Consider the following 25,856-nt stretch of genomic DNA (forward strand, 5'->3'; position numbering starts at 1 on the left):
TTCCCTCTTTCTCTCTTTTCCTCTCTCTCTCTGTCTCTCTCTCCCTCCCCCTCTTTCCCTCCCCCTCTCTCCCTCCCCCTCTCTCCCTCCCCCTCTCTCCCTCCCCCTCTCTCTCGCTCCCCTTGCTCCCCAAGGGGTGTCACAAGTAGCAATATCATATCATATATATATATCTATCCCTCTCTTCCCCCTCTCTCTCTCTCTCTGTATCTCTCTTCCTCTCTCTATCTCTCTCTGTATCTCTCTCTTCCTCTCTCTCTCTTCCTGTCTCTCTCTCGCTCTCTCTCCCCTCCCCCTCCATCTCTCTCTCTCCTTGCTCCCCAAGGGGTGTCGCAAGTAGCAAAAGCCTTCTTCCAGCGGCGAGAGAGTTGTTGGCTCCTAATGTTTGGGCTGCCCTGTTGACTCAGACCTTCTTGTGTGCCCAAGACGAACAAGGCGCAAGACAGGGGCTTACTATAAAAGGAGGAACGTGAGGGCAAGAGGGATCACAACAGCCCCGTGGCTACTTCTTGTAGGCTGTGTTCCTTGCTCCCACATCCTCTACCTTTAAGGATGGCTTCTGGACCGTCCTAGGCCACTGCTTTTCTGAGTGAACCGTGAAAGAGGATTTGCAGCTTTAATTGCTGTTTTTTAACATCTTCAAGAAGGTGTTTGTTTGTCTTCCACCACAAAAACATTTTTCTACGAAGTCTGGGACGACCAGAAGCAGCCACCCCTGGGGAGCTCCAAAAGGTAGGAACAATTATTTTTACGTTTGAATGTGTGTTTTTTCTGAATTGAGCCAGTTCTGGCTTTCTCCTGACTTCAAGATTGCAGCTGCTGTTTTGTGTGTGTGTGTGAGTGTGTGTGTGGATGTTTTTTTGTATTTTTTTGTTTGTTTTTGTTTTTTTGGCACAAATGTTCATTCTTGATAGCATATATGACAACTAGAATGGTGTTGGTGTTGGTGTCAGTCTGAATGCAAATCTTTTCTGAACATATTGGATCATCTTCCCTGTGGAATCTGAAGAACAGTCCTAGCATTGCGCTAGCTTTTTGTCCAGTTCAACTTCGTGCTTTTGTTCTCTTTATGACTGTAGGTATCTTCCTGTATATTGCTATAAACTGTATGAACAGCAAAGCTCAACGTCTTTGTTTGGCCTAGTATAGTTGGGATTTTTTTGCTGACAGCCCCCCCCCCCCCCAAATGGACACACGGTAATAACAACTATCGGCAATATAACGTAAATTCGCACCTTACGTCTTACGTTATAAAAAGGATTTGTCTTTGATGTTTTAACCACGCGCTTGAAGACGAAATTCTAACAAGATCTTAAAGTAACTGGCAAAATGTTACCAACCATTGCTGGGAGACCAGTCAAGTCAGGTATTTGATCTCCTCTAAATCATCAGCTTTGAAGGTTATTTGTAACAAAAGCAACCTGCATTACTACAAATCAATACAAACAACTTTTGTACTATCCAGAAAATGCGTCAGATTTTGGTGAACGAGGAGAGAAAATTCGGAGCTGTGGCTCGTTAAATATGAAAATAATTAATAATAAAAAAATTACCAACAGAATGTTTTCTTCAATCCAGCCTCTCCAGACAGATTTCTATTTTTGGGCAGGGATAGTTTTTCTGACAAACGTGTTTGTCCTGTTTCTCATTTGTGCTTGACAATCTCCCACTATCCTAACGTCATAAGCTGCGCATTTTTGTGCAGCTTCTTATTCTTCTTACAAACGTTCTTTAGAGGAGCAACTCCAATGAACAAAGGAAGTGCATCTAGGCCGTCGAGAGACAAAACAGCTTGTGGTCTGTACACTTCAATATCCCCTGCGGAAAATGCGGCTTTTTTTCCCTTAAGAACGTACAGATTTCCTTCGTGGCAGGAAACCGTCTGAAGAAAAAGGATCAGACACCTTGATTTAGCGGTCTCCTGCACTGAGGAGTTCGATGAGGGCAAAAACTTGCTCTTTTTCCTTTTCGTGTGTGTACCTAACTGCAGCTTTACTGTGTCATCCTGGTTTTCTTAACAGTAATTGCCATTTGAACATATGAACAATAATTTCTTTGAAACATTGCACTGTTAGCTCCTAATATGAAGATAAAATCAAGATACAATAATGTAAAACTAATCAATAACTGAATTTCCGAACAGCAAGTATTTTGCTTGGATATGATATATCTTCTTTGGCAAATTTGGCATCGTGACAAAGTTCTGCAATTCTGCCGAAATAATGGTACAGTTTTATTTGGAAAAATGGTTGGCGTCAGTTTTGCCGATTGCCGACGCCAACCGACAGTCCTGGGACGGCGTACAGTATATGTAGTGAAATCCAATCTAATTTCTCAGGCTCTAACGCCCAGCAGTTAAAACCCTACTAGGGTATGAACTTCAATTCGAGCTAAAAACTGCGAGAAAGTGCCTTCTATAATTATATTAAGCGGAGACTGTCCAGCTAAGTGACTAGCAAGGCCACAATATCTCTAAAGCCCATACCAAACGAGACAGTTCTTGAACGATTCATATCGTTCGTAGTCGCGATATCTGTGGCGTTCGCGGAGAGGATACGTGGTGTGGATGCGCGGCGCATTTGTTTTCTTCTTCTGCTTTCCAGATCGCCAGATAAAGACATCGCCAGAAGAAAAGAAACACTCGTACACACTGCTTGCTAAAAGATGAGAAGTCGTATTAAAATCAATAATAAGGATCGAAATGTGCATGATCAAGAAGAAAACCCAGACTTTATGTTCAACCGTCATACAGATTGGATTCAGGCTTCATTTGGAAACGATCAATGCAAAATCTAAAGATACATGGCAGCATCAACAGTCTCTAGTTATTAAGTCCTTCTGAATATTCTCTTGTGGAGGGGGCGTATGGAGTTTTTCTCTTTTTGTGTAAGATGTCCCGTTTACTTCGGAATGAATATTCAAACAATCGAATGCAAATCTGGACAGATCTTGTTACCTTTCAGACAAGATTTAAGGCTTTGCATGGATCCGTGAATTTTAAGCAATCAAAGCTCTAAAGAGTGTCAAAACAAAAGCAAAAATCCAACCAAATGACACAATCCGCCCATTACACACCAAACATAGAAATAAGATAAATTATACTTAATTAACAATGACCAAAGAAGTGCAGAACGATTTTCGTCCTAATCCTGCAAGAAGTGCATCATCCCACGTTCGAGCGAGGTAAATCTCATGTACTTATTTATTTAATTCATGTACCTCTATGGCGACTCACCGTGTCGTCACGCGGTAATCTCTATTGTGCGGTTAAAATGGTTTTTTTGACATGCAACCTTGGCTTTCCGTTTTCCTGTCGGTTTTAGCTTGCGAGAAAACAAAACATAGATACCATTTAAACCACGGTCGTGTACTAGAGAGCTTAGTTTAGAATTCCTTTCACTAAACCCATCACTGAAAATCACAAAACACCACGGCTCTGTCTTTTCGCAGACAGATGGGAACATAAAAACTTAAAACCATGGACCATAGTAAACCTTGTCCAAATACAGATTTTGCAATATTTTTTCAAATCCCACTAAGGACACCAAGTTTTGAAAAAGCCTTGCAGAAAGTACAGCCCTCTCTCCGTTAATGATCCGGCTCAGACATCACGTGACCGAAAAATGCTCCTAATTCTTTGAACACCAGCATTCCTTGAGTAGTAACGGCTATCGAGACGTGACGTAACAACGAGGGAGTCCGACAGGGGTCAAGAGGGGTCAGCGACTTGTGTGTGCAGTGGACAGTGGGGGCAAAAAAGTGCAGTAATATCCTCCGCTGGAAGCTGGTCACGTTCGGTCAGCATTTGTCTCAGCGTTGCGATATCCCCGTTGGTTCAGTGACCAGACCACGTGTCACATGAGGCCGCCTTTCATTGGCCGAGAAACCATCCTTTCTTGTACAGATACAGTTAGATACCGCGTTGGTTATGTTAGCGTAAGCAAAAACTAAAATGTGACAGGACAACTTTGAGGAAAGAGAAAAAAGACAAAGACAAAGACAACAAAGACAAAGAAATTCTCGATGAACCTTCGACATATGCCATCGTTGTTTATTGTCAGTGAAGCTTCGGTCTTTACTTTTGAAGCCAAAGTGTCGCGCGAAGAAGCATATTTTCTAGTTAAATTTTAAAGGTTTTCCAATTACGAAAAGGAAGGAGAAGAAATGAACAAAATAGAATGACGCAGTGTTTTTGACTGGTTTTACTCGATATTGAAAGATCAAATTAGTCCACCGAACAACGAAGAAAAGAATGGCTCGTCCGGTAAAAATTAAAAGCGACATTTTAAAGAGGCCAGTCAGCCTTTGTGCCAAATAAAGAGGGAAAGAGAACGATTGAAAAGCAAAAACTACCCCGTTTTGTTAATTGCTTGAAACCCCAGCTTCTCTGTAGGTCAAGAGGCCGTGTCCCTCTTTCCAGTCAAATGAGAACAATTGAATCTTAGCCATGTCAACTGAGAAAGAAAACAGAATTGAATCGGTCCCGAGTAGCCAAATAGGTTGAAGGGACATGAAACACCAACAGCCAACCAACCAACCAACCAACGTCTCACGTTTTTCTTTTCACTTTCGTACCAAGTTTGTCTGTTGCCTGAGAAACATTGCAGTGTTCAGTCACACGCTAGACTTCAGCTTTCTTCAGCGAGAAAAAGAAATGGCTCCACTCCCAACGTGACCGTGTTCAGCGCCCCGATCCCCTCGTTGCAAAGAAACGACTGTTATTCAAGGCGCTGCTGACTGTTGGTTAAGACACAAGCCCGTGTTGGTTAAGATACAACCCCTTCGTTGGTCAAGGCACGAGCCCCTGACAGGTACACTTGGCTGAAGACATCGTGTCCCACAAGGCTCTGTTTGGTCCAGATGAGCCTCGGGCAAACAGCGAAACAAGTGCAGCCTCTGTGCTGCGAAGTGAGAATTGTTTTTGGAACTAACGCCATGGAGATTTGTCAGACCTGTTTGATTATTTGATCATCAGAAGACACCTTGCAGACAAGAGGCTTCGCGTCGAGCTGGTTCGTCTCAGTCATTGTGGTCACAGCTGACGATGACAGCACTGGAATCACGCCAATGACGATCACCACTAATTCAAACAACAAGCGTTATATCAAGCGAGAATTCTTGACCGACTCTTCAGTACTGTCTCCGTCTTTCCCTTGAACGAGTGTCCGCCTGGGTCTAAAACCCTGGCTCTGAGGTTCAGTATGAATTAGTTAGAAAGACTTCAGTTTTGGTCTCATGAACGCTGACTTTATCGGTTAAAGAAAGCAGGTTTTCAAATTTGTTATGAGTTTCCCGAGAGTTCTCTGTCTCCACTTCCAGAAAGACTGCATTTTGAGTGTGATTCGAAGACCCATCATGTCGTAATCAGGATCTCCTTGTAGTGATCATTTCTGCAAGAGCTAGTTTATTGTTGGTGGTGATTTGTATTTTGCCTTTTGAAAGAATTAAATTGTGTTCAGGTATAGTCTAAGTACCGCGTGTTCTCTCACAAAGGTTGGTTTTTGATTTTTTGATTTTCTTTTCCTATCTTTTCTGGTGAAATGTGATCATTTTGGGGTGATTTATTTTATAAGTGCTACATATTTTGACTAATTTCTTGTAAATATGATCCATGAATTGTTTAAGAGAACGTCCAGGACAAAAAAATTTTTTCGGGGAGCAGTTATATTGTACTCAATAAATCAAAGTTGGGGCGTGCCATGGCAGACCTTGCAGCGTTCTAATCTTCAACCACCAGTGACTTTCATGCTGTATGACGAATAAAGTTCTTGTCCTTTATGTTCTTATTCATTTTTTTTCTGTGTTTCTTTCAGAGCAAAATGAAAGCGTCGTTATTATTGTGGCTGCTCCTCGCGGGGACATGCCACGGGAACAAGTTAACGGCAGCAAATACAACAACCGGAGCCGCGAACACATCGACATCCGCCAAAGAATCCACAACTACAACAAATATTTCTGCATCTACAACTACTTCCACAGTGAAAGACAGAACTGAGAAAGATGTGACAGTGCAAAAGTCCACCAAAGACTCTGACGACAAAGAGCAGAAAAAAGACGAACTGATTCAAGACACATTAGACGAGCTTTTGTCTGCCCATCAACAGAAAAACGACAGCGAAAGCAAACAAGTTCAGACAGGCGACCAACAGGCAAAGCAAAACGGCACAGACACGCCGAAGTCTGAAACGTATGGCGCCGGGGTGACAAAAGGAGAGGAGTTTGCCTTCAAGAAGACGAGAGCAGAGGTCGACGCCATGAACGATAAACAGATGGTGGTCCCGTCTAAGAAATCTGCCCCTAAAGTGGCAGCCAAAAAATCCACCGCATCGGCTAAAGACATCGCAGAAGCCAACAAGACCGCGGAGATCATCGGCAAAGACGCCCAAGACATCGCGCACACGACGGACAACAGAACCAGCAAGCACAAGCCTGTGACGACCGTTGTCGTGGGGAAGAAGAAACTCCTCGGAGGTTCCCAACCAGCCACCACCAAAAGCCCTTCACACCACAGCTCAACCAAGGACTCTACCTCATCCGTCAAGCCCACCACGGTCAAGGGAGTGACGTCAAGCCACAACACGACGTCATCGCACACCACGAAGCGTCACCAATCCGTGACGACGGCTTCCGGACATTCGGTTAACGTCACCACTTACAGTAGCTTAGCGTCAAAGATCGAAGTCCCAGCCGAAGCTTTTTCTGACAAGGGAGCGTCGGCGGCCGGAGAAGGAAAACCGAAAGAAAAAAAAGAAGGAGGGAAGAAAGAGAGTGGTGGCGGGGAGAAGAAAGGGGGCGAAACCAAACACATCCCACAAGAACCCCCGGATGACGCCACTCACGGACTGATGACGTCACATGCGCATGGTGAGTATTGCTTGCTGACCGTTTTGTTCTTGTTCATCGCACGAATGTTTGGGTTTAAACAATTTGTTATATTGTTTACATATTCATACAAATTTACATTCATAGGTATGAAAACAACAGCGAGTGTAAATGTTTTGTGTCATACAATCTGTCTTTTCTTATTTGGTTCTTTTTTGCGTGGTATTTTTCCTTGATGCAGCAAAAACCAAGATAAAGGCCTTTCTTTATTCTTTTTTTCTCTCTTGTCTTTCCGTGTGGGTGTTGTTGTTGATGTTTAGCTTTGTGTATTTTTGTGGGGTGTATTCCTCCATAAAATTAATGTGTTTCTTGTCGTTAGTTTGTAAAAGCTCATTTCACAGTCTATCAATGTCGCTGAATCTGTCACTGTCTGTCTGTCTCTGTCTCTGTCTCTGTCTGTCTGTCTGTCTGTCTGTCTCTTTCCCTCTCTGTCTCTGTTTCTCTCTCTTACTTATACAGCAGCAAAGATAGTCAAATATTCATACCACGTTTTTCTTTGTTTAAGCGAGACAAACAACAATCATGCGTCAGCGAAGATATAGTCATATATCAATATTGCTTTTTTTTTTTTTTTTTACATTTAGTCAAGTTTTGACTAAATGTTTTAACATAGAGGGGGGAATCGAGACGAGGGTCGTGGTGTATGTGTGTGTGTCTGTGTGTGTGTGTAGAGCGATTCAGAGTAAACTACTGGATCGATCTTTATGACATTTTTCATGAGAGTTCCTGGGTATGATATCCCCAAACATTTTTTTTCATTTTTTCGATAAATGTCTTTGATGACGTCATATCCGGCTTTTTGTAAAAGTTGAGGCGGCACTGTCACACCCTCCTTTTTCAATCAAATGGATTGAAATTTTGGCCAAGCAATTTTCGACGAAGGCCGGAGTTTGGTATTGCATTTCAGCTTGGACGCTTAAAACTGAATTAATGACTTTAGTCATTAAAAATCTGAAAATTGTAATGAAAATTATTTTTTGATAAAACGATCCAAAATTACGTTTATCGTATTCTTTATCATTTTCTGATTCCAAAAACATATAAATATGTTATATTTGGATTCAAAACAAGCTCTGAAAATTAAAAATATAAAAATTATGATTAAACTTAAATTTCCGAAATCGATTTAAAAACAATTTCATCTTATTCCTTGTCCGTTATTTTTGGATTAAAAACACGTTCAGAGAGTTAAAAAGAATAGAGATATAGAAAAGCGTGCTATCCTCCTCAGCGCAACCGCTACCGCGCTTTTCTGGATTGTTAATTTCACTGCCTTTGCCACGAGCAGTGGACAGACGATGCTACGAGTGTACGGTCTTGCGGAAAAAATGCAATGCGTTCAGTTTCATTCTGTGAGTTCGACTGAGCTTGACTAAATGTTGTATTTTCGCCTAACGCGACTTGCTTTTTGTTTACTCAAGCGAGACATTTAAACATTATACGACGTCAAAGACAGTCCAATATTCACATTACCCTTTTAATACCAGCGAGACAGTCAAAAATTCACATATCACTTTTTACATCCAAGCCATATGATAATGTATAATGACTGTACATATGTTTTACCTTTAAGCTGAGAATAATGTTCTTCTTAAAAGCAAGACAAACAATACTACTCTTTTTTTCATCAACAGGAGAGCCTAAGAAGAAGATTTTCTGCTACTACAGTAGCTCGGCCAACTCTCGACCCAGCGTGGGCAAGTTTTGGCCTGAACACATGGATCCCTTCCTCTGCACGCACGTTATCTTCGCCTTCGCGGACATCACCAAGGATGGCAAGGGGATCAAACCAAACAACTGGAACGACCTTGGGGATTTCGGTATGTCGACCATTTTGTGTAGTATACGGTATTTGCTTTTTTTTATGACGTTTTATACAGATCGAGACAGCCGTTTTTCTGCAAGACTGTTTTAGTTAAAACTCCTTTTATATATTGTACAAAATTCCTGTAGTGTGTGTGTGTGTGTGTGTGTGTGTGTGTGTGTGTGTGTGTGTGTGTGTGTGTGTGTATGTGTGTGTGTATGTGTGTGTGTTCATGCGTGCGTGCGTATGTGTGTGTGTGTGTGCATGCGTGCGCGCGTATGTGTGTGTGTGTGTGCGTGCGTGCGTGCGTGCGTATGTGCATGCGTGCGTGCATGCGTGCGTGTCAATGTGTTGGAGGGTGGGCGTGTCTGTGTGTGCTCACATGTTAAATCAAAACGCATTGTCCACCATGTATTTCATTTTTCCGTTTAGTTGACTAAAGTCAGGAAATAACCTTTACATTGGACGGTACCAATAAAATCAATGTTGAACAAACTGATGCTGTTATCTGCGCTCAACTGCTTTGTTTGAAACAGAATTTACTGGCGATTGATTGCTTCCAGTGCCTGTCATTTCAGTGCGAGTTTTCATTTGTCAAGCGACGAGAAATATTTCCGCAACAGCAACTTTACGCAGTAAAAATATAACATTCTGTGTTGCCTATTTTCTGGTTCATGTTTCCAGATCATATTTTTTCCGTGAGGGTTTTATTCGCGTATACATTTTTTTCAAATTAATGAAATACCGCAATTCTTGAAATACAAAGAATCATTTGTCTGTTGAGTTTCTAACTATAAAAACAATAATTTGTCAATGCACATTCAGACAATTCTTGTTACGCCTACAATGCACTCTTGTTTTCTTTTTAGGGGGTTATATCCTAAAGTTATATTTGTAAGTAATTGGTAAGTAAGTGTAATAGAAAGCGTGCAACGGTAACAAGTGTGCAAGATTGCGTCGATGTTGCTTGATTTGTGCGCCGGAGCAGAAGTGGGAGGAGGGGTCGTCAGTTGTAATTTTTAACAGTTTGTCTACAAACAGGCAAAGCGCATCCTGTCCGGGGATTCAGTCATATTTCTGTGTGTGTGTGTGTGTGTGTGTGTGTGTGTGTGTGTGTGTGTGTGTGTGTGTGTGTGCGTGTGTGTGTGTGTTGGCGTGTGTGTGCAGCGGTGCAAGATTTCTAAGGCGATAGCTTGAACCATGCTTAGGCCTGCGCCTGTCCAAGTGGTTCGAACATCAGCCTTCAGTATGGACGGTTCGGTGATTCTTCAGTCAGCATTACCCGGAAGGAACATAAATGCATAAACAGATAGACGGCTAACGTTCCAAAATTCAGAATAAAAGACCAGGAACGTTGAATTATTGATGAAAACAAAACGTTACATTTACTCAACAAAACGTTACATTTACCAAATTTACTGAAATAAATGTAACGTTTTTCTTGTCAATAGTTCCATATTGTCAATGTTCCAATAGCCTACAATTCTTGTGTTTTGATTCCGGGAGGAAGATAGTTCTGACACTGTCATGGGGCTGATTTCAGGCCTGTATGCCCGAACCTTGAAGCTGAAGGAGAAAAACAAAAAACTGAAAGTTCTGCTGGCCGTGGGTGGCTGGAAGATTGGCTCCAAGCCTTTCATCGCTATCATGAACAGAGAGTCATACGACGAGTGGGCTGATAACGTCCTCAAATTCCTGAGAAAGTGAGTATTGATATGAACAATAACAACAAAAACAACACATACTACTGCTGCTGTTCTGTTTTTGTTTTTGTTCTTCGTGTGTGTGTTTTTTCATGTTTGTTTTATAACCTATCTTCTGACACTTTTATTCTATTGTGCCCGATGAGCTTTAGCTTTCACTCATTAAAAAATGTTGCCTGTCTAGAGCCAGATTGTTATAACAAGAATACAATGCATCATATCGGCATTGTCTATAATTATATATAATTATTTGTATTTTCAGGTATGGTTTTGACGGCTTGGACATGGATTGGGAGTTCCCTGGAACGCGAGGTAGCAAGCCAGAGGACAAATTCAAGTTCACCAAATTCATGAAGGTAAGTGGCGTTTTCAGTAGTTAATTTATGAAAGAGAAAAACACCCGCAATGCTCAGAATACCGTCAGACTGTTGATTTTTGTTATGTTTCCAAATGCAGCAATGGCCTTAATTAATTAATGTATGAATGAAATTAGCCCTAACCCGAGAATGACTATTTTGGAGACTTGAAATCCATATTGTAAAACAATTTTTTTTAAATTTAATTAATAAATGAGTTTATATGAATGTATTGGTGGAACAGCCTGCATATTTTTTTCTTCTTCATGTACCCCCATGGGGTTTCTTGAAATAAATTTGCCTTGCCTTGCCTTGCCTTGCCTTGCCTTGCCTTGCCTTGCTTTGCCTTATCCCATGACCCACTTAACAGCAGGGTCAGATCTAAGATGGTGAGCCGAATCGTTTACACGGGAAGGAGCGTGCCTTTAAAAGTAACTGACATAGACAATGTACGCGGCAGGGAGAACAAATCCAATTTTCAAGTTCAAGTTAACGAATGCATGAAGGAGCGTTGTTTCACAACTGTTTCATTTATCCTATTTATAAAGTTTACATTTTACTGTCATCGCAATGGCAGTTTGCAAGGAAATAGCAAATGTTTGCGACATATAGGGTGATAAAACACAACCTAACCTTAGTCCTTCTTCGAAATTCGACCGCTCTTTGGAAATCAGGGCTGACGTGCACGAGAAAGTTACCAACCTGGTGGAAGCCAGCCGTGGAATCGGATTGGTTGAAAATGAGGTTAGTTTGTAATTTCAACAAATCCGACCTAGCGGCTTGCTCCAACCCAATTGGTAACTTTTTGTGTGCATAGCCGCTGCCCTGGTGAACAAGCGAAGGCGTGGCTAAACTGACTCAAAATAAAAAAAACAAGAAAGGTACTTTGTTGGAACGTTTGTTATTGACAAAACAAAACATTCACAAAATATATCGACCCAACGGTCTTTCAAGTGCACAGACAAACAATTAATAACGAAAACTTATCTGGCTGATTTTTTCTTCCGTTTGCCACGAATCGCAAGCGAATGAATTACGTTCCAACAACCTACCTTTCTTGTTTTTTGATTCTGAATTTTGGAACGTTGGCAGTCTCTTTGTTTTTGGATCTAAAATGACTCAAGCTGTACAAAACCCACTCACTCTTTCCCACTTACACAGGTTGAGGAGATTGGTTGTAATGGAGCGTATACATGAAAACCTAATCTGTGTGTTTGTTTGTTTGTTTGTTTGTTTGTTTGTTTGTTCAGGCCATCCACTCTTTCCCACGCCAGGTTTTGGGAGGAGATCGGTTGTAATGGGAGCGTATATACATGAAAAACTAATCTGTGTGTTTGTTTGTTTGTTTGTTTGTTTGTTCAGGCCATCCACTCTTTCCCACGCCAGGTTTTGGGAGATCGGTTGTAATGGGAGCGTATACATGAAAAACTAATCTGTGTGTTTGTTTGTTTGTTTGTTTGTTTGCTCAGGCAATCTACGATAAATTTGCGAGCGAATCTAAGGAGACCGGTAAGGACAAACTGCTCCTGACACTGGCTACAGCTTCCAGCGACTTCTACGTCCAACAGTCCTACGAACCATATGAAATTCACAAGTATGTTTGGTTCAATCAGTGTTTTATTCTGTTACACCAATGACCATCAAAATTACTTTTATAAGTAAATAACCAACGGCATAGCGATACAGTGGTGTCAGGATTTTTGTGTCTTAGGCTAACCCTTTTCTCGATGAGCCGTCTTGGTTTTTATATTTAGTCAAGTTTTGACTAAATATTTTAACATCGAGGGGGAATCGAAACGAGGGTCGTGGTGTATGTGCGTGTGTGCGTGTGTGTGTCTGTGTGTGTGTCTGTGTGTGTGTGTGTGTAGAGCGATTCAGACTAAACTACTGGACCGATCTTTATGAAATTTGACATGAGAGTTCCTGGGTATGAAATCCCCGAACGTTTTTTTCATTTTTTTGATAAATGTCTTTGATGACGTCATATCCGGCTTTTCGTGAAAGTTGAGGCGGCACTGTCACGCCCTCATTTTTCAACCAAATTGGTTGAAATTTTGGTCAAGTACTCTTCGACGAAGCCCGGGGTTCGGTATTGCATTTCAGCTTGGTGGCTTAAAAATTAATTAATGACTTTGGTCATTAAAAATCGGAAAATTGTAAAAAAAAATAAAAATTTATAAAACGATCCAAATTTACGTTTACCGTATTCTCCACCATTTGCTGATTCCAAAAACATATAAATATGTTATATTCGGATTAAAAACAAGCTCTGAAAATTAAATATATAAAAATTATTATCAAAATTTTTTTTTCGAAATCAATTTAAAAACACTTTCATCTTATTCCTTGTCGGTTCCTGATTCCAAAAATATATAGATATGATATGTTTGGATTAAAAACACGCTCAGAAAGTTAAAACGAAGAGAGGTACAGAAAAGCGTGCTATGCAGCATAGCGTAACCACTACCCCGCTCTTCTTGTCAATTTCACTGCCAATGCCGTGAGCGGTGGACCACGAGTATACGGTCTTGCTGCGTTGCATTGCGTTCAGTTTCATTCTGTGAGTTCGACAGCTACTTGACTAAATATTGTATTTTCGCCTTACGCGACTTGTTTTCCTTCTAGTTGTTTGTATTAAGATTGAAACCTGTTAACAAGGACGTACATGTCAAGGTTCATTGCATCATTTAAAACAAACAAACAAAAACTAGGCAGGTTAGGGCTGGATTTGACGAAGGATTTAATTCTTGGTTCCGGACTTGAATTGAATTGAATTGAACTGTTTGGCGACAGGTACATCGACTACATGCTGCTGATGACATACAACTACCACGGTTCCGGCTGGGAGATGACCACTGGTCACCACGCTCCCATCCTCCCCCACCGCAAAGATCCACCCGGCGATCAGAGAGAACTTTACATGGTTAGTACAACGGTTCAGTCCTATATACTCACAAAATAAACTTGGCCACAGAGAGAACTTTACATGGTCAGTACAACGGTTGAGTCCTATATACTCACAAAATAAACTTGGCCACAGAGAGAACTTTACATGGTCAGTACAACGGTTGAGTCCTATATACTCACAAAATAAACTTGGCCACAGAGAGACCTTTACATGGTTAGTACAACGGTTGAGTCCTATATACTCACAAAATAAACTTGGCCACAGAGAGACCTTTACATGGGCAGTACAACGGTTGAGTCCTATATACTCACAAAATAAACTTGGCCACAGACAGAACTTTACATGGTCAGTACAACGGTTGAGTCCTATATACTCACAAAATAAACTTGGCCACAGAGAGACCTTTACATGGTCAGTACAACGGTTGAGTCCTATATACTCACAAAATAAACTTGGCCACAGAGAGACCTTTACATGGTCAGTACAGCGGTTGAGTCCTATATACTCACAAAATAAACTTGGCCGCAAACATTGATTGAACCACTTGTTGTACCTTAAATAAAATATCCATGCCCGTTTCTCATTATTTAAACTGTTTATGCTCTGAATGGCGCTCGTTTGTAACTATTCAGCTGCCCACTTTCGAAATGAGAATTTCTTTGGGAGTTAGGGGGTTTCTGGTTTCCGGAAGACACATCCCCCCTTCCCCCGCCCTTTCTTTACCCGGCAAATGTACCCTTTTCTCAATTAGAGACTCAAAACACCCCGTTCAAATACTCAACTTAACAGCATCCAGAAGTAGGAGAGGAGGGTGGGTGAGTCTGTACCCCTGCCTCGTTGTGGAAGCCACCCCCCTCTCGGATCATAAACTAGGTCCAGGCCCGCGCCCAATTTACTCCATCGAACCTCTGAGAATGAAACCTGTGATATCTGTGATACCTGTGATACCTGTTCCTCACAGCTGTGGTCCATAGACTACTGGCTGAACAAAGGGTTGCCCAAGAAGAAGCTGATCGTGGGACTCCCTACCTTTGGCATGGGCTGGAAGCTGACCGACCCCAAGAAACACGGCGTCCGAGAGTCTGCCGAGGGGGGCAACACCAAGGGAAAATACAGCGGAGAGTCTGGCATTCTCTCTGTCTATGAAGTGAGTCTTCTTTAAATGTTTGCTGGGACTGGTGTGTCAATGGTGTTTTTGTTGTTGTTGTTTTATTGTTGTTGTTGGTTGTTGTTTTGTTTTTAGGGGGGGTGGGGGGTTTGAGTGTGTGTGTGTGAGTTTTTTGTGTATATATATATTTTTTTTATATATAGTTTTTAGAAGAAGAAAAAAGTTCAGTAAGCTAACGTTCCATTTTTACCAAGCAAAGAATTCACAAATCTATCTGGGTTTTTTATTTTTTTGAAAATTGGGTTTGCACATTCTATTTTTTCTTTTCTTTTCTTCGTTTCTATTGCTATTTTGTTGTTGTTGCTTCGTCTCTGTTTGATTTCAGTCTCATTTGATTACTTCCTCATCCTCCACGCAAAATGTCTCAAGATGGGATAAGAACATTAGTACTGTTAGGTGTTGGGGAAGCTGCGACCGGTAGATTTGAACGTATAGAACTAAATATCTTTGCATAATTTTCTATAATTTCTCCATCTCAAACTTTTTTTGTTTGTGATCAAGATAGTTTTCGCTGCGATGCATCTCCACACTGACCATGACGGTTCTCGGTTTATAATTTCTTATTTCTTAAGGAATGAAAAATCTTTAAAAAGTGAGCTAATCCAAATTGTCACGAAAGCCCCAGAGACACAATTTTTTTATTTTTTTATTTTTTTTTAATGTTGCTGTGTTCTATCTTCAGATTTGTGAGAAGATCATGCACAATGGCTGGAAGGTTGAGTGGATCATGGACCAGCGGGTACCATATGCTCACGGCGAAGGGGATTGGGTCGGGTTCGACTCTCCGGACAGCATGTCCCTCAAGGTTTGTATAATATATATTGACACATTCTCGTGACTAATTCTTCTTCTTCTTCTTCTTCTTTGTTCATGGGCTTAGACTCCCACGTTCACTCATGTTTTTAGCACGAGTGGATTTTTACGTGTATGACCGTTTTTACCCCGCCATTCAGGCAGCATACGCCGATTTTGGGGGAGGCATGCTGGGTATTTTCGTGTTTCTATAACCCACCGAACTCTGACATGGATTACATGATCTTTTCCGTGCGCACTTGGTCTTGTGCTTGCGTGTACACACGAAGGGGGTTAAGTCACGAAGGGGGTTAAGTCACTAGCAGGTCTGCACATAAGTTGACCTGGGAGACTGGAAAAATCTCCACTCTTAACCCACCAGGCGGCAGCGACCGGGATTCGAACTCACGACCTCCGGATTAGGAGGCCGACGTCTTACCACCACGCCACTGCGCCCGTCCTCGTGACTGATTGACTGTAAATAGTTTTAAGCATGGAGTTTACCATGTAAACTGAACAAGAAAACAAACTTGAATCGGTCTCAAATAGCGCTAAGTGCTGAAGAGACGATAAACAATCATAACCAACCGAACTCGTGACTGTTTTATTCTGAATGATGTTAAGTCTGGTTTTGGTTACTGCTGCCATAGATGCTACGAAAACGCGTAACGTTACTATTAAGTTTTGCATCCAAAAGACATGGAGAATTTAATGTAGTCAGAATTGAATAGCTGGTAGGATATTTCCACGCCTGACAATAAACCTGTGTCGAACTAAACCAGTGCTTTTTCAGTATGTTTGGAAAAACAACACAATTTGTGTGCCTTGTTTTAGGCTGACAGACAGAGACTATAAAACAGCACACCATTTTAGTCATGAATCTTTTTCTCTGGTGGCCAAACTTGGTTTTTCCCAAGAAATTGTTCCTGTCACAAGATGGAACTTTACTTCTAAAAGAAACCACCATCACACGCATATAACCACGTCATGTCCCAAATAGACGCTTGTTCTGGGGACAGAAATATTAAGTTAGCATAGCACGCTATACTCTCGGTTTAACTGATGAGTACATTTTTTCCCCACTTGCAGACTAAGATCATCCTGAAGCTGGACCTGGCCGGAGCCTTCGTGTGGTCAGTGGAGATGGACGACTTCAGCGGTCACTGTGGGGGCAGCAAGTACCCCCTCCTCCGCACCGTGTACAACCTCTTCACAGGGACCACCAAGTCAGGCGTGTCCTCCACGGGGTCCATCAAGGTCAAGAAAGGATCGTCCGGCGAGAGTCACTTCGGACACGGTTCTGACGAGCGTAAAACTGGAAGCCCTCCATCGAAAAAAGTCGGAAAGAAAAAGGGAGGTAAAAAGAAGTCAGGCGGCCAGAAGTCTTCCGCGGCAGAGTCTGGAGGCAAAGGAAAAGGTTCATCTGGAGGCAAAGGGTCATCTGGAGGTAAAGGTTCATCTGGAGGCAAAGGTTCATCTGGAGGCAAGGGGTCATCTGGAGGCAAGGGGTCATCTGGAGGCAAAGGGTCATCTGGAGGCAAAGGTTCATCTGGAGGCAAGGGGTCATCTGGAGGCAAAGGGTCATCTGGAGGCGAAGGGTCATCTGGAGGTCACGGTGGCTCATCCGGGGGTCATGGAGATAGCGGTGGCCATGGATCCTCCGGGTCCTCAGGGTCTTCTGGGTCCGATCATAAATGGTGGTCAACGTCAGACCACGGTGGCGACTGGTCTTCCGGTGGTGATCATGGAGGCGATGACGGCGGCGGCGATCACGGAGGCGGCGACCACGGAGGCGGCGACCACGGTGGCGACTGGTCTTCTGGTAGTGATCATGGAGGTGGCGATCACGGCGGCGGCGACCACGGAGGCGGCGACCACGGTGGCGACTGGTCTTCCGGTGGTGATCATGGAGGCGATCACAGCGGCGGCGATCACGGCGGTGGCGATCACGGCGGCGGCGACCACAGCGGAGGCGACCACGGTGGTGGACATGCTGCAGATGAAAGCGATCATGGTGGTGACTGGGGTGGTGATCACGGAGGCGACCACGGAGGCGACCATGGTGGCGACTGGGGTGGTGATCACGGTGGAGATTGGGAAGGCGACCACGGAGGCGACCACGGCGAAGATCACGGTGGCGACCACGGGGGCGACCATGGTGGCGACTGGGGTGGTGATCACGGTGGAGATTGGGAAGGCGACCACGGAGGCGACCACGGCGAAGATCACGGTGGCGACTGGGAGGGCGACCACGGAGGTGACTGGGGTGGTGATCATGGGGGAGACCATGGCGGAGATCACGGTGGCGACCATGGGGGAGACTGGGGTAGCGATCACGGTGGAGATCACGGAGGCGACCACGGGGGCGACCAAGGGGGCGATCATGGCGGAGACTGGGGTGGCGATCACGGTGGTGACCATGGTGGCGATCATGGTGGAGATCACGGAGGCGACCATGGGGGTGACCATGGCGGAGATTGGGGCGGTGATCATGGAGGCGACCACGGAGGTGACCATGGTGGTGATCATGGTGGGGACGGCGATCATGATGGCGGTGATGAGGGGTCCAAATGGTGGGAGGACAACGATTGGATGGACCAAAGTTCTTGGGACTACTACCAGCAGCCAGAAGAAGGTGAGTTCGCTCAGGGGGGATACTACAATTGTAGAGGTGTTTTTGTGTGTGTAAATAAATCTATTATTTTGCAAAACACTAGCAAAGGCAGTGCAGGTTTTTTTTCTCAGTTGTCCAAGAGACGAACCTTTTGCCATCAGTCAAAAAAAATTGCATTCCTTTTTCTTTCCTTTTTTCATTTGATTGTTTGTTTTTGTATTGCTTAAAAGAACCCAACACTTTTGGCAGAGACGTTGCAGTGTCTTTGTGTTTCTTTTCAAAATGTCTTTGACCCGAACCTAAAGCTGAATAGTCTTTGCGTGGGTAGCACTCTCACTGATAAAGAATAAGACAAGAACTCTCGCATAATCTTTGACCAACAACGAACCGTACCTCCCTCAGCAAGAGTATCGAAGCAAAGTATTAAACTCGTTTTTTTCTTAAAACAAAAACAAATAAGTCGCGTAAGGCGAAAATACAACATTTAGTCAAGCTGTCGAACTCACAGAATGAAAGTGAACGCAATGCAATTTTTCACCAAGACCGTATACTCGTAGCATCGTCAGTCCACCGCTCGTGGCAAAGGCAGTGAAATTGACAAGAAGAGCGGGGTAGTAGTTGCGCTGAGAAGGATAGCACGCTTTTCTGTACCACTCTTCGTTTTAACTTTCTGAGCGTGTTTCTAATCCAAACATATCATATCTATATGTTTTTGGAATCAGACACCGACAAGGAATAAGATGAAAGTGTTTTTAAATTGATTTCAAAATTTTAATTTTGATCATAATTTTTATATTTTTAATTTTCAGAGCTTGTTTTTAATCCAAATATAACATATTTATATGTTTTTGGAATCAGGAAATGATGAAGAATAAGATAAACGTAAATTTGGATCGTTTTATAAAAAAAATTATTTTTAGAATTTTCAGATTTTTAATGACCAAAGTCATTAATTAATTTTTAAGCCACCAAGCGGAAATGCAATACCGAAGTCCGGCCTTCGTCGAAAATTGCTTGGCCAAAATTTCAATCAATTTGATTAAAAAATGAGGGTGTGACAGTGCCGCCTCAACTTTTACAAAAAGCCGGATATGACGTCATCAAAGACATTTATCGAAAAAAAGAAAAAAACGTCCGGGGATATCATTCCCAGGAACTCCCATGTAAAATTTCATAAAGATCGGTCCAGTAGTTTAGTCTGAATCGCTCTGCACACACACACGCACAGACAGACAGACAGACAGACAGACACACACACACACACACACACACACACACACACACACACACACACACACACACACACACACACACACACACACACACATACACCACGACCCTCGTCTCGATTCCCCCTCTTTGTTAAAAAGAACATACAGTCCTCCTGGAACTGAATTTGTCTGCTGTAATTCTCTCTCCTTCGGATCCATTTGTCCATTACGTAAAGGCCGTCCTTAATTGAGCCTGAAGTTTTTGCGAAGTCTCTTCATGGAAAATTCAGTGCAAAAGCTTCGTGAAATAGGCTTCGCGTAGTCGCCTGCGTCCAATTTATTTGAGGCTTAAATTATCTTATGTTGTGTCTGCAGGATCTTGTTATCGAAAATTCAGCGCTAAAAGCTTCGTGCAGCCAGCTTCGTGAAATAAACTTCACGAAGTCGACTTTGGCCCATTCATGTAATGTTTAAACGTTCTGATGTGGCCCATTAATTAAATGTTCAAACGTTCTTATGTGGCCCATTAATTAAATGTTTAAACGTTCTTATGTGGCCTATTTGTTTAATGTTTAAACGTTCTTATATGCTCTGTCTGCAGGATCTCTGGACTGCGACAAGTATGGACTGGGCATCTGGGGAGACGAGGAATCCTGCATCCACTTTAACCTCTGCGTACCGGCGTCCCCTGAAGGTCTCAGGGCTCTGCGCATGAAATGTCCCGAAGGTACCAAGTTCGACTGGAAGCTGAAGGTCTGTAACCACGCCCACAAGGTCGACTGCTAGCCCGTGCAGACAGTGCCAGTTCAGTTACATCCTTGACCTTGATTTCAATGTGTGTGCGTGGTGCTTTGACAGTGTGCTTTTTCTTGTCCCTCTTTCCCGGAGAATGAATTTGTTACACCTTCTAGTTGTAACTGCCTGCCTGCCTGCCTGCCTGTTTCGTTGAATGATCGGGAGAGACTGAGTGAGTGGGTTTCCTATATAAATAAGGTGTGTGCATCCAATGTATGTCAGAGACGAATAAAAGTTTTCAAGCAGAATACAAAACTATGCGCTTTGGTCTTTTTGATTCTGTCCCTCATTTTTGTTTGCCTCGTTTGGCCTTGGTAGGCTTTGTTCAATGGCTAACAAGACACGGTTTTCAAAATCAAAGACTGGTTGTTGCAAATGTCAAAAATGACAACATTTCATCCCCCGATAAAAAAAAATTAAAAATAGAAGTAGTCGCGCGGGCTAGTATATGGATTGCGAATGCGAGGTACTATGAGCCAAACACTGAACCTTAAAATAAATGAAAGCTTAAATAACTGCGATATTAAAAGTGAGATGATTCTTAATGGAGTGTTCTATGGCCATTAGCCATCGACTATCGTCTGTATTTGTCGTACCTCTGTAAAATAATCACAATTTTCATGCCATTATCATTATCATCACGTTTAAATAATTGTGTACATCATCATGTTATGCTCATGCGTGTGTACAAAGCGGCACTGTTCGGTTAAGATATCCTTTATGATGCGGATGAATATTCTCAGTGTTAAAATTACCTACAGTGGCCTTATCCTCACTCTCTCTCTCTCTCTCTCTCTCTCTCTCTCTCTCTCTCTCTCTCTCTCTCTCTCTCTCTCTCTCTCTCTCTCTCTCTCTCTCTCTCTCTTTGAAAAATAAAGTTCAATTCAATTCAATTCAATTCTCTCTCTCTCTCTCTCTCTCTCTCTCTCTCTCTCTCTTTCCCTCGCTCTCGCCCTCTCTTTCTCTCCCTCTCTCTCACTCCCTCTCTCTTACTCTCACTCTCTCTCCCCTTCCCATTCTGTCTGTCTTTTCTCACACTCACTCATCCTCTTTCTCATTTACAAGCAATTTGGCGATCATTTATTTTTAGCTTTCCGACGAGCATCAGAATAGGGTCTTCCCATGTTAAATTGAAAGCATATAAAGTTAAATCAAATGTATTGCAATATAAATCTTCAACAACTTTGTCATATGTTTTTGCGGTATATTCAAAGAAAAGCATAACATTCACGGAGACTTATGCAATCAAAAACAAAATAAATCAGAGTGGGGAAAAAACAGAGTTTCTATCAAAATTCCCCAAAATTATTATTTTTTAGGAAAAAAAACCGGAGTGAAAATCAGTAACAAACCTTTTGTGAAATTACCCCAAAATGTCGTGTGTGGGAAACACTGCACTGTTTTTTCAGATGGGTGCAATCTTTGTTTGGGGGTACATAAAAGACAACATCTTTCACGGAACAATTTAAGTTCATTTGTGCCATACTTGTAACACAGATTTGATCCGATAAAGTAGATATGATGAATACAAATTGCCAAATTGAGTTCGCCTGTCTTTTCCGCTTTTACTAAAGTTTGTGAATAAATAATATTGCTTTTTTTCCTGTATCTGTTCTGTATTCGGTGAGACAGTTTCAGAATATACATATAATAATTTATATGCATATTTTATATTTGCTTCCAAAGTTTGTATGTGTTTTCTACTTGCTTCCTGTCTTTCGTGTCTTAAAATAATAGTGTTGTACCAATACAATGTTGAAGCGACATAGACATTTCTTTTTTAATCTACTTAATATTTGTTCCCCCCCCCCCAAAAAAAAAAAAAAAATGTACATTTTATTTCCATCGACCTATTCGTTCAGATCTGTTCGTTGTACATACATGACTTATGAACATTTTCAGTTCATTGCTGTAATAAAGTGGTTAAGAATGTAAATGTTGCATATGTGTGTGAGTGAGAAAAGACGTCAGAGTGGGTGACTGGGTGAGTGGGAGTGGAACTAAAACCTGAAATTAAAACTGAACTTTATCATAAAAAAGGATAGAAGTTTCAGATAAAGCCTCATCTTTCAACCTGTCTTTTCTACGTTGAACAACCGCTTTGGGTGGAGGTTAAGTCAACTAATACGTACGAAAATCACAGTTTTCAATTGCAACGCGCGTCTTTGTTTCTTGACCAGTACCGTAAAATCCCTAGCATAGGCCCACCCCCCCTGTGCACAGATTTAGGGCAAAATTGGGGGGTGGGCGTTTGCTAGGGATAGACCCCTTTGCACAAAGTAAGTTTTGTGCTCAATCGTGTAATTGAGTGAATACAAACCCCGAAAGCATGTAAGTTAGGTCGTGTGAGTAGAAGTGAAGGAAAAAAGAAAGAAAAATGACTTTGAGGCAAAGAAGGCCAACCGAGAGAGAGAGAGAGAGAGAGAGAGAGAGAGAGAGAGAGAGAGAGAGAGAGAGAGAGAGAGAGAGAGAGAGAGAGAGAGAAAAGGACTGGCTCTTCTGAAAACAACCCAAGCATAGTCATTCATATAAATTTATAAAGTAAAAAGAAAATCGCCAGACCTTTGCAAGGACAAACAATAACAACACAATTCCGGGAAAAAGAAACTAGAGGAAATGTCGAAAAGTCAACACCAAACAGGGAAGAAATTACACGATCGTCTTTGGAAATGAAACGTTAACTGAACTTGGATTTTGTCTTCAAAAGGCCCAATCTTTCTGAGAAAGAAAAACCCACAAACTTAGGAAACAAAAAGGGAAGACAAACTCGAAAAACCATGAACGATGGGTGGGAGTGAGGAGAGGGGACAAAGAATAAGAAAAAAGGAAAGAAACACGAAAAGGTAAAGAAGGGGAAAAAGATGACTTTTAGAACAGGCTGCACAAATCCTAGTGAAAGTGAGCCTATAGTCTCTTTGAAAAAAGCAGGGTGGGTGTTTGCTAGGTAGTTACCCCTGTGCACAACTTTTGGCCCAAAGTGGGGGGTGGGCGTTTGCTAGATGGTGGGCTTATGCTAGGGATTTTACGGTACTCATGATTTTGGTACCGTTGTGTTTTCAAAGACTCTGCACTTTCCTTTGGTGTAAGGCTCACTGTGTATAACTGGAAGTAATTAGTTTTTACAGATATAGGTACATCCTGCGACTAATTGGAACCTGGCAGTGAGGATGGTATCACAGCAACAGTTGGCCTGCATCCTTATTTACCCGTGTTCGCATGTTTGGTTTTTAATATCTGCTAGAGGAAGTAGATATCAGCAAAATATTAATTATGGCCGCCATTTGCATTTCATATTTGTCTAATTATCCACTTTCTCTAGCAATTAGTCACAGTATGTACCTTAATCGGAAAAAAACGAATTACTTCATTCATTAGCGACTATCACGTGTTTTATTCAGTTATGCATAGTGAGCCTGCTATCAAAGGAAAGTGCAGAGTGGAACACAACGGTACCAAAATCAAGACAATCGGTCAAGAAACAAAGACGCACAAAGCAAACGAAAACTGTGACTTTTGTACGTATTAGTTGACTTAACCATCCCCTTAAAAGCAGACACACAGGACATTTAAAATGGTCAATCGTACAGTTGTTTACTGTATGACTAAAACAAAACTAAGACTGATTCAATAAGAAAAATGTAGGAAATACAAGAAAATCCCAACAAGTGAGAGGGAAATTGTTTAGATCAGATTCATAAAAACTAATTTTAAATTCAAAACAAAACAAAAACATTATTTCCATGAAAGAAAACCCCACCACAGTGAGAGAGAATTTGTTCAGATCAGATTCATAAAAACTGATTCTACAGGGCGATAAAATTAAAAAAAATGCAACCCACTAAAAACTCCGGAATTCGTTCAGCGAGTTACTTCACATTTGGGGTACAAAGGCTTGCGATATAGGTTGATAAGTTATCACAGTTTAAAGTTCTCAAAGTTACGGGCCGTCAACAAATCTTGCAAAGAAATTGCGCTGCCGGAAGAAAAATGCTACGCCTGAACAGACCGACATCGCTTAAACAACAACAAAATGCTAAAAAGGAGGCGGTCGCTAAGCGATATACTTTCTGAAAGTCAAGACTACCTCTTGGGTTGGTATATAGGTTTTACATGGATTCTCGTCAAGCTACTCCGATAATGTGAGTTTTAGACAGTAAACTCATTCTCATCTCGAATATCGACTACCAACTTTGGGCGAAATATCCTAGAATATTACAGCACATAGAGAAGAAAAAAGAATATCACAGTTCATATATACACAGACATAGAAATACAGACACAGATATAAACATGTTTACACACACACACACACACACACACACACACACGCGCGTGCGCGCGCACGTACACACGCACGCACACACGCACGCACACACGCACGCACACACGCACGTACACACGCACGCACGCACACACACACACACACACACACACACATGCACACGCTCACGCACGCACACACGCACACGCACACACACACACACACACACACACACACAACTTAGGCTTCAGTCGGATCTAGACCCAGTGGCATCAAGTCGTGAGCGTGATAGCAAACGTATATATATACAGGAGGAATTGACAGATAGAGACGGAAACTTTCCCTTGACCCCCGTTTAGACGAGCGGACAAAGGGCCTCGCAGGCCGATTTTAATGCACAGTCGGTACTCCCAGGCAAATTTGGTTTCATTTGACAGACAAATGTCCGTCCGCCCGTCTGTCCGTCTGTCTGTCTGTCTGTCAGTCTGTCTGTCTGTCTGTCTGTCTGTCCGTGTCTGCATGTGTTTGTTTATGCGTGCGCCCATGCGGATATGTATTTGCGAACCAAAAGTTTGCTATATAAAATCAAGCTGCATTTACAAAAACCATCAAACCCGCAAATCGTACACCTTCACTTCGTTTACAATCTCTGCTAAAACTGACCTTACGTGATCACTTTAGTTCAAGCACGTGTATCTCACAGATAAGACAATGGTCCCATCTCACGTGCTTATGGTACGGGAAATAACATCTGACATAATTATAGTACGGGAAATTTCATAACAGAATTGTGCGAGCGCGTCATCATTGAGGACAACGGGTTTGCATCATCATAAAGGTCAAAAAGAAAGCGAATGAAATCTCACAGATAATACTATGGTCCCATCTGACATACTTATAGTACGGGCAATTTCATAACAAAATTGTGCGAGCGCGTCTTCATTCGTGACAACCGGTTTCCACAATCGATTTAGGTCAAAAAGAAAGCGCATGAAACCTGGGGACTCGAGAACTGAACTGATATTGCATCGAAGAAGCCATTTTGCAGTCATGTTTGTTTGTTTGTTTGTTTGTTTGTTTGTTTGGTTCGCTCGTTCGTTTGTACGTTCGTTCGTTCGTTCTTTCGTTCGTTCGTTCGTTCGTTTTTTTGTAGTGTTTGTTTGTTTGTTTGTACCTGACACAATAGAATATCTCATAAATAACAAGAATTAGACATAACTAAGCAGAATGGAAAATCATTTTTACATGTTTGTAATATTCTTTAACTTAGAAGCGAAAACAAAAACACGCTGAACTGGTTCGGAAATTGACTGTCAATGTCAAAAAACACTAAACTAAATATGTTTGGAATCAAGACAAAAT

General features: G+C 42.1%; 1 protein-coding gene across 1 annotated transcript; it reads left to right on the forward strand.

Moving 5' to 3' along the window:
* The first annotated feature begins 510 nt into the window (after nt 1-510).
* LOC138952101 (uncharacterized) lies at nt 511-22,169 on the forward strand. Its single transcript, XM_070323696.1, has 11 exons — nt 511-732; nt 5,814-6,864; nt 8,517-8,702; nt 10,230-10,389; nt 10,652-10,745; nt 12,215-12,339; nt 13,539-13,668; nt 14,615-14,800; nt 15,504-15,626; nt 16,703-18,248; nt 20,040-22,169. Exons 2-11 carry the CDS (start codon nt 5,820-5,822, stop codon nt 20,222-20,224), a joined length of 3,780 nt encoding a protein of 1,259 aa, XP_070179797.1. The 5' UTR covers nt 511-732; nt 5,814-5,819; the 3' UTR covers nt 20,225-22,169.
* Nucleotides 22,170-25,856: the final 3,687 nt, after the last annotated feature.

The sequence above is a fragment of the Littorina saxatilis genome, linkage group LG17 (assembly GCF_037325665.1).
Source record: "Littorina saxatilis isolate snail1 linkage group LG17, US_GU_Lsax_2.0, whole genome shotgun sequence".
NCBI lineage: Eukaryota > Metazoa > Mollusca > Gastropoda > Littorinimorpha > Littorinidae > Littorina > Littorina saxatilis.

Excerpts from the sequence above, each read along its gene's own strand:
- LOC138952101 (XM_070323696.1), top strand. The coding sequence starts at position 5,820 with ATGAAAGCGTCGTTATTATTGTGGCTGCTCCTCGCGGGGACATGCCAC. Across the intron at positions 8,703-10,229 it reads GAACGACCTTGGGGATTTCG|GCCTGTATGCCCGAACCTTG; the intron begins GTATGTCGACCA and ends GGCTGATTTCAG. Across the intron at positions 15,627-16,702 it reads CGGACAGCATGTCCCTCAAG|ACTAAGATCATCCTGAAGCT; the intron begins GTTTGTATAATA and ends CCCCACTTGCAG.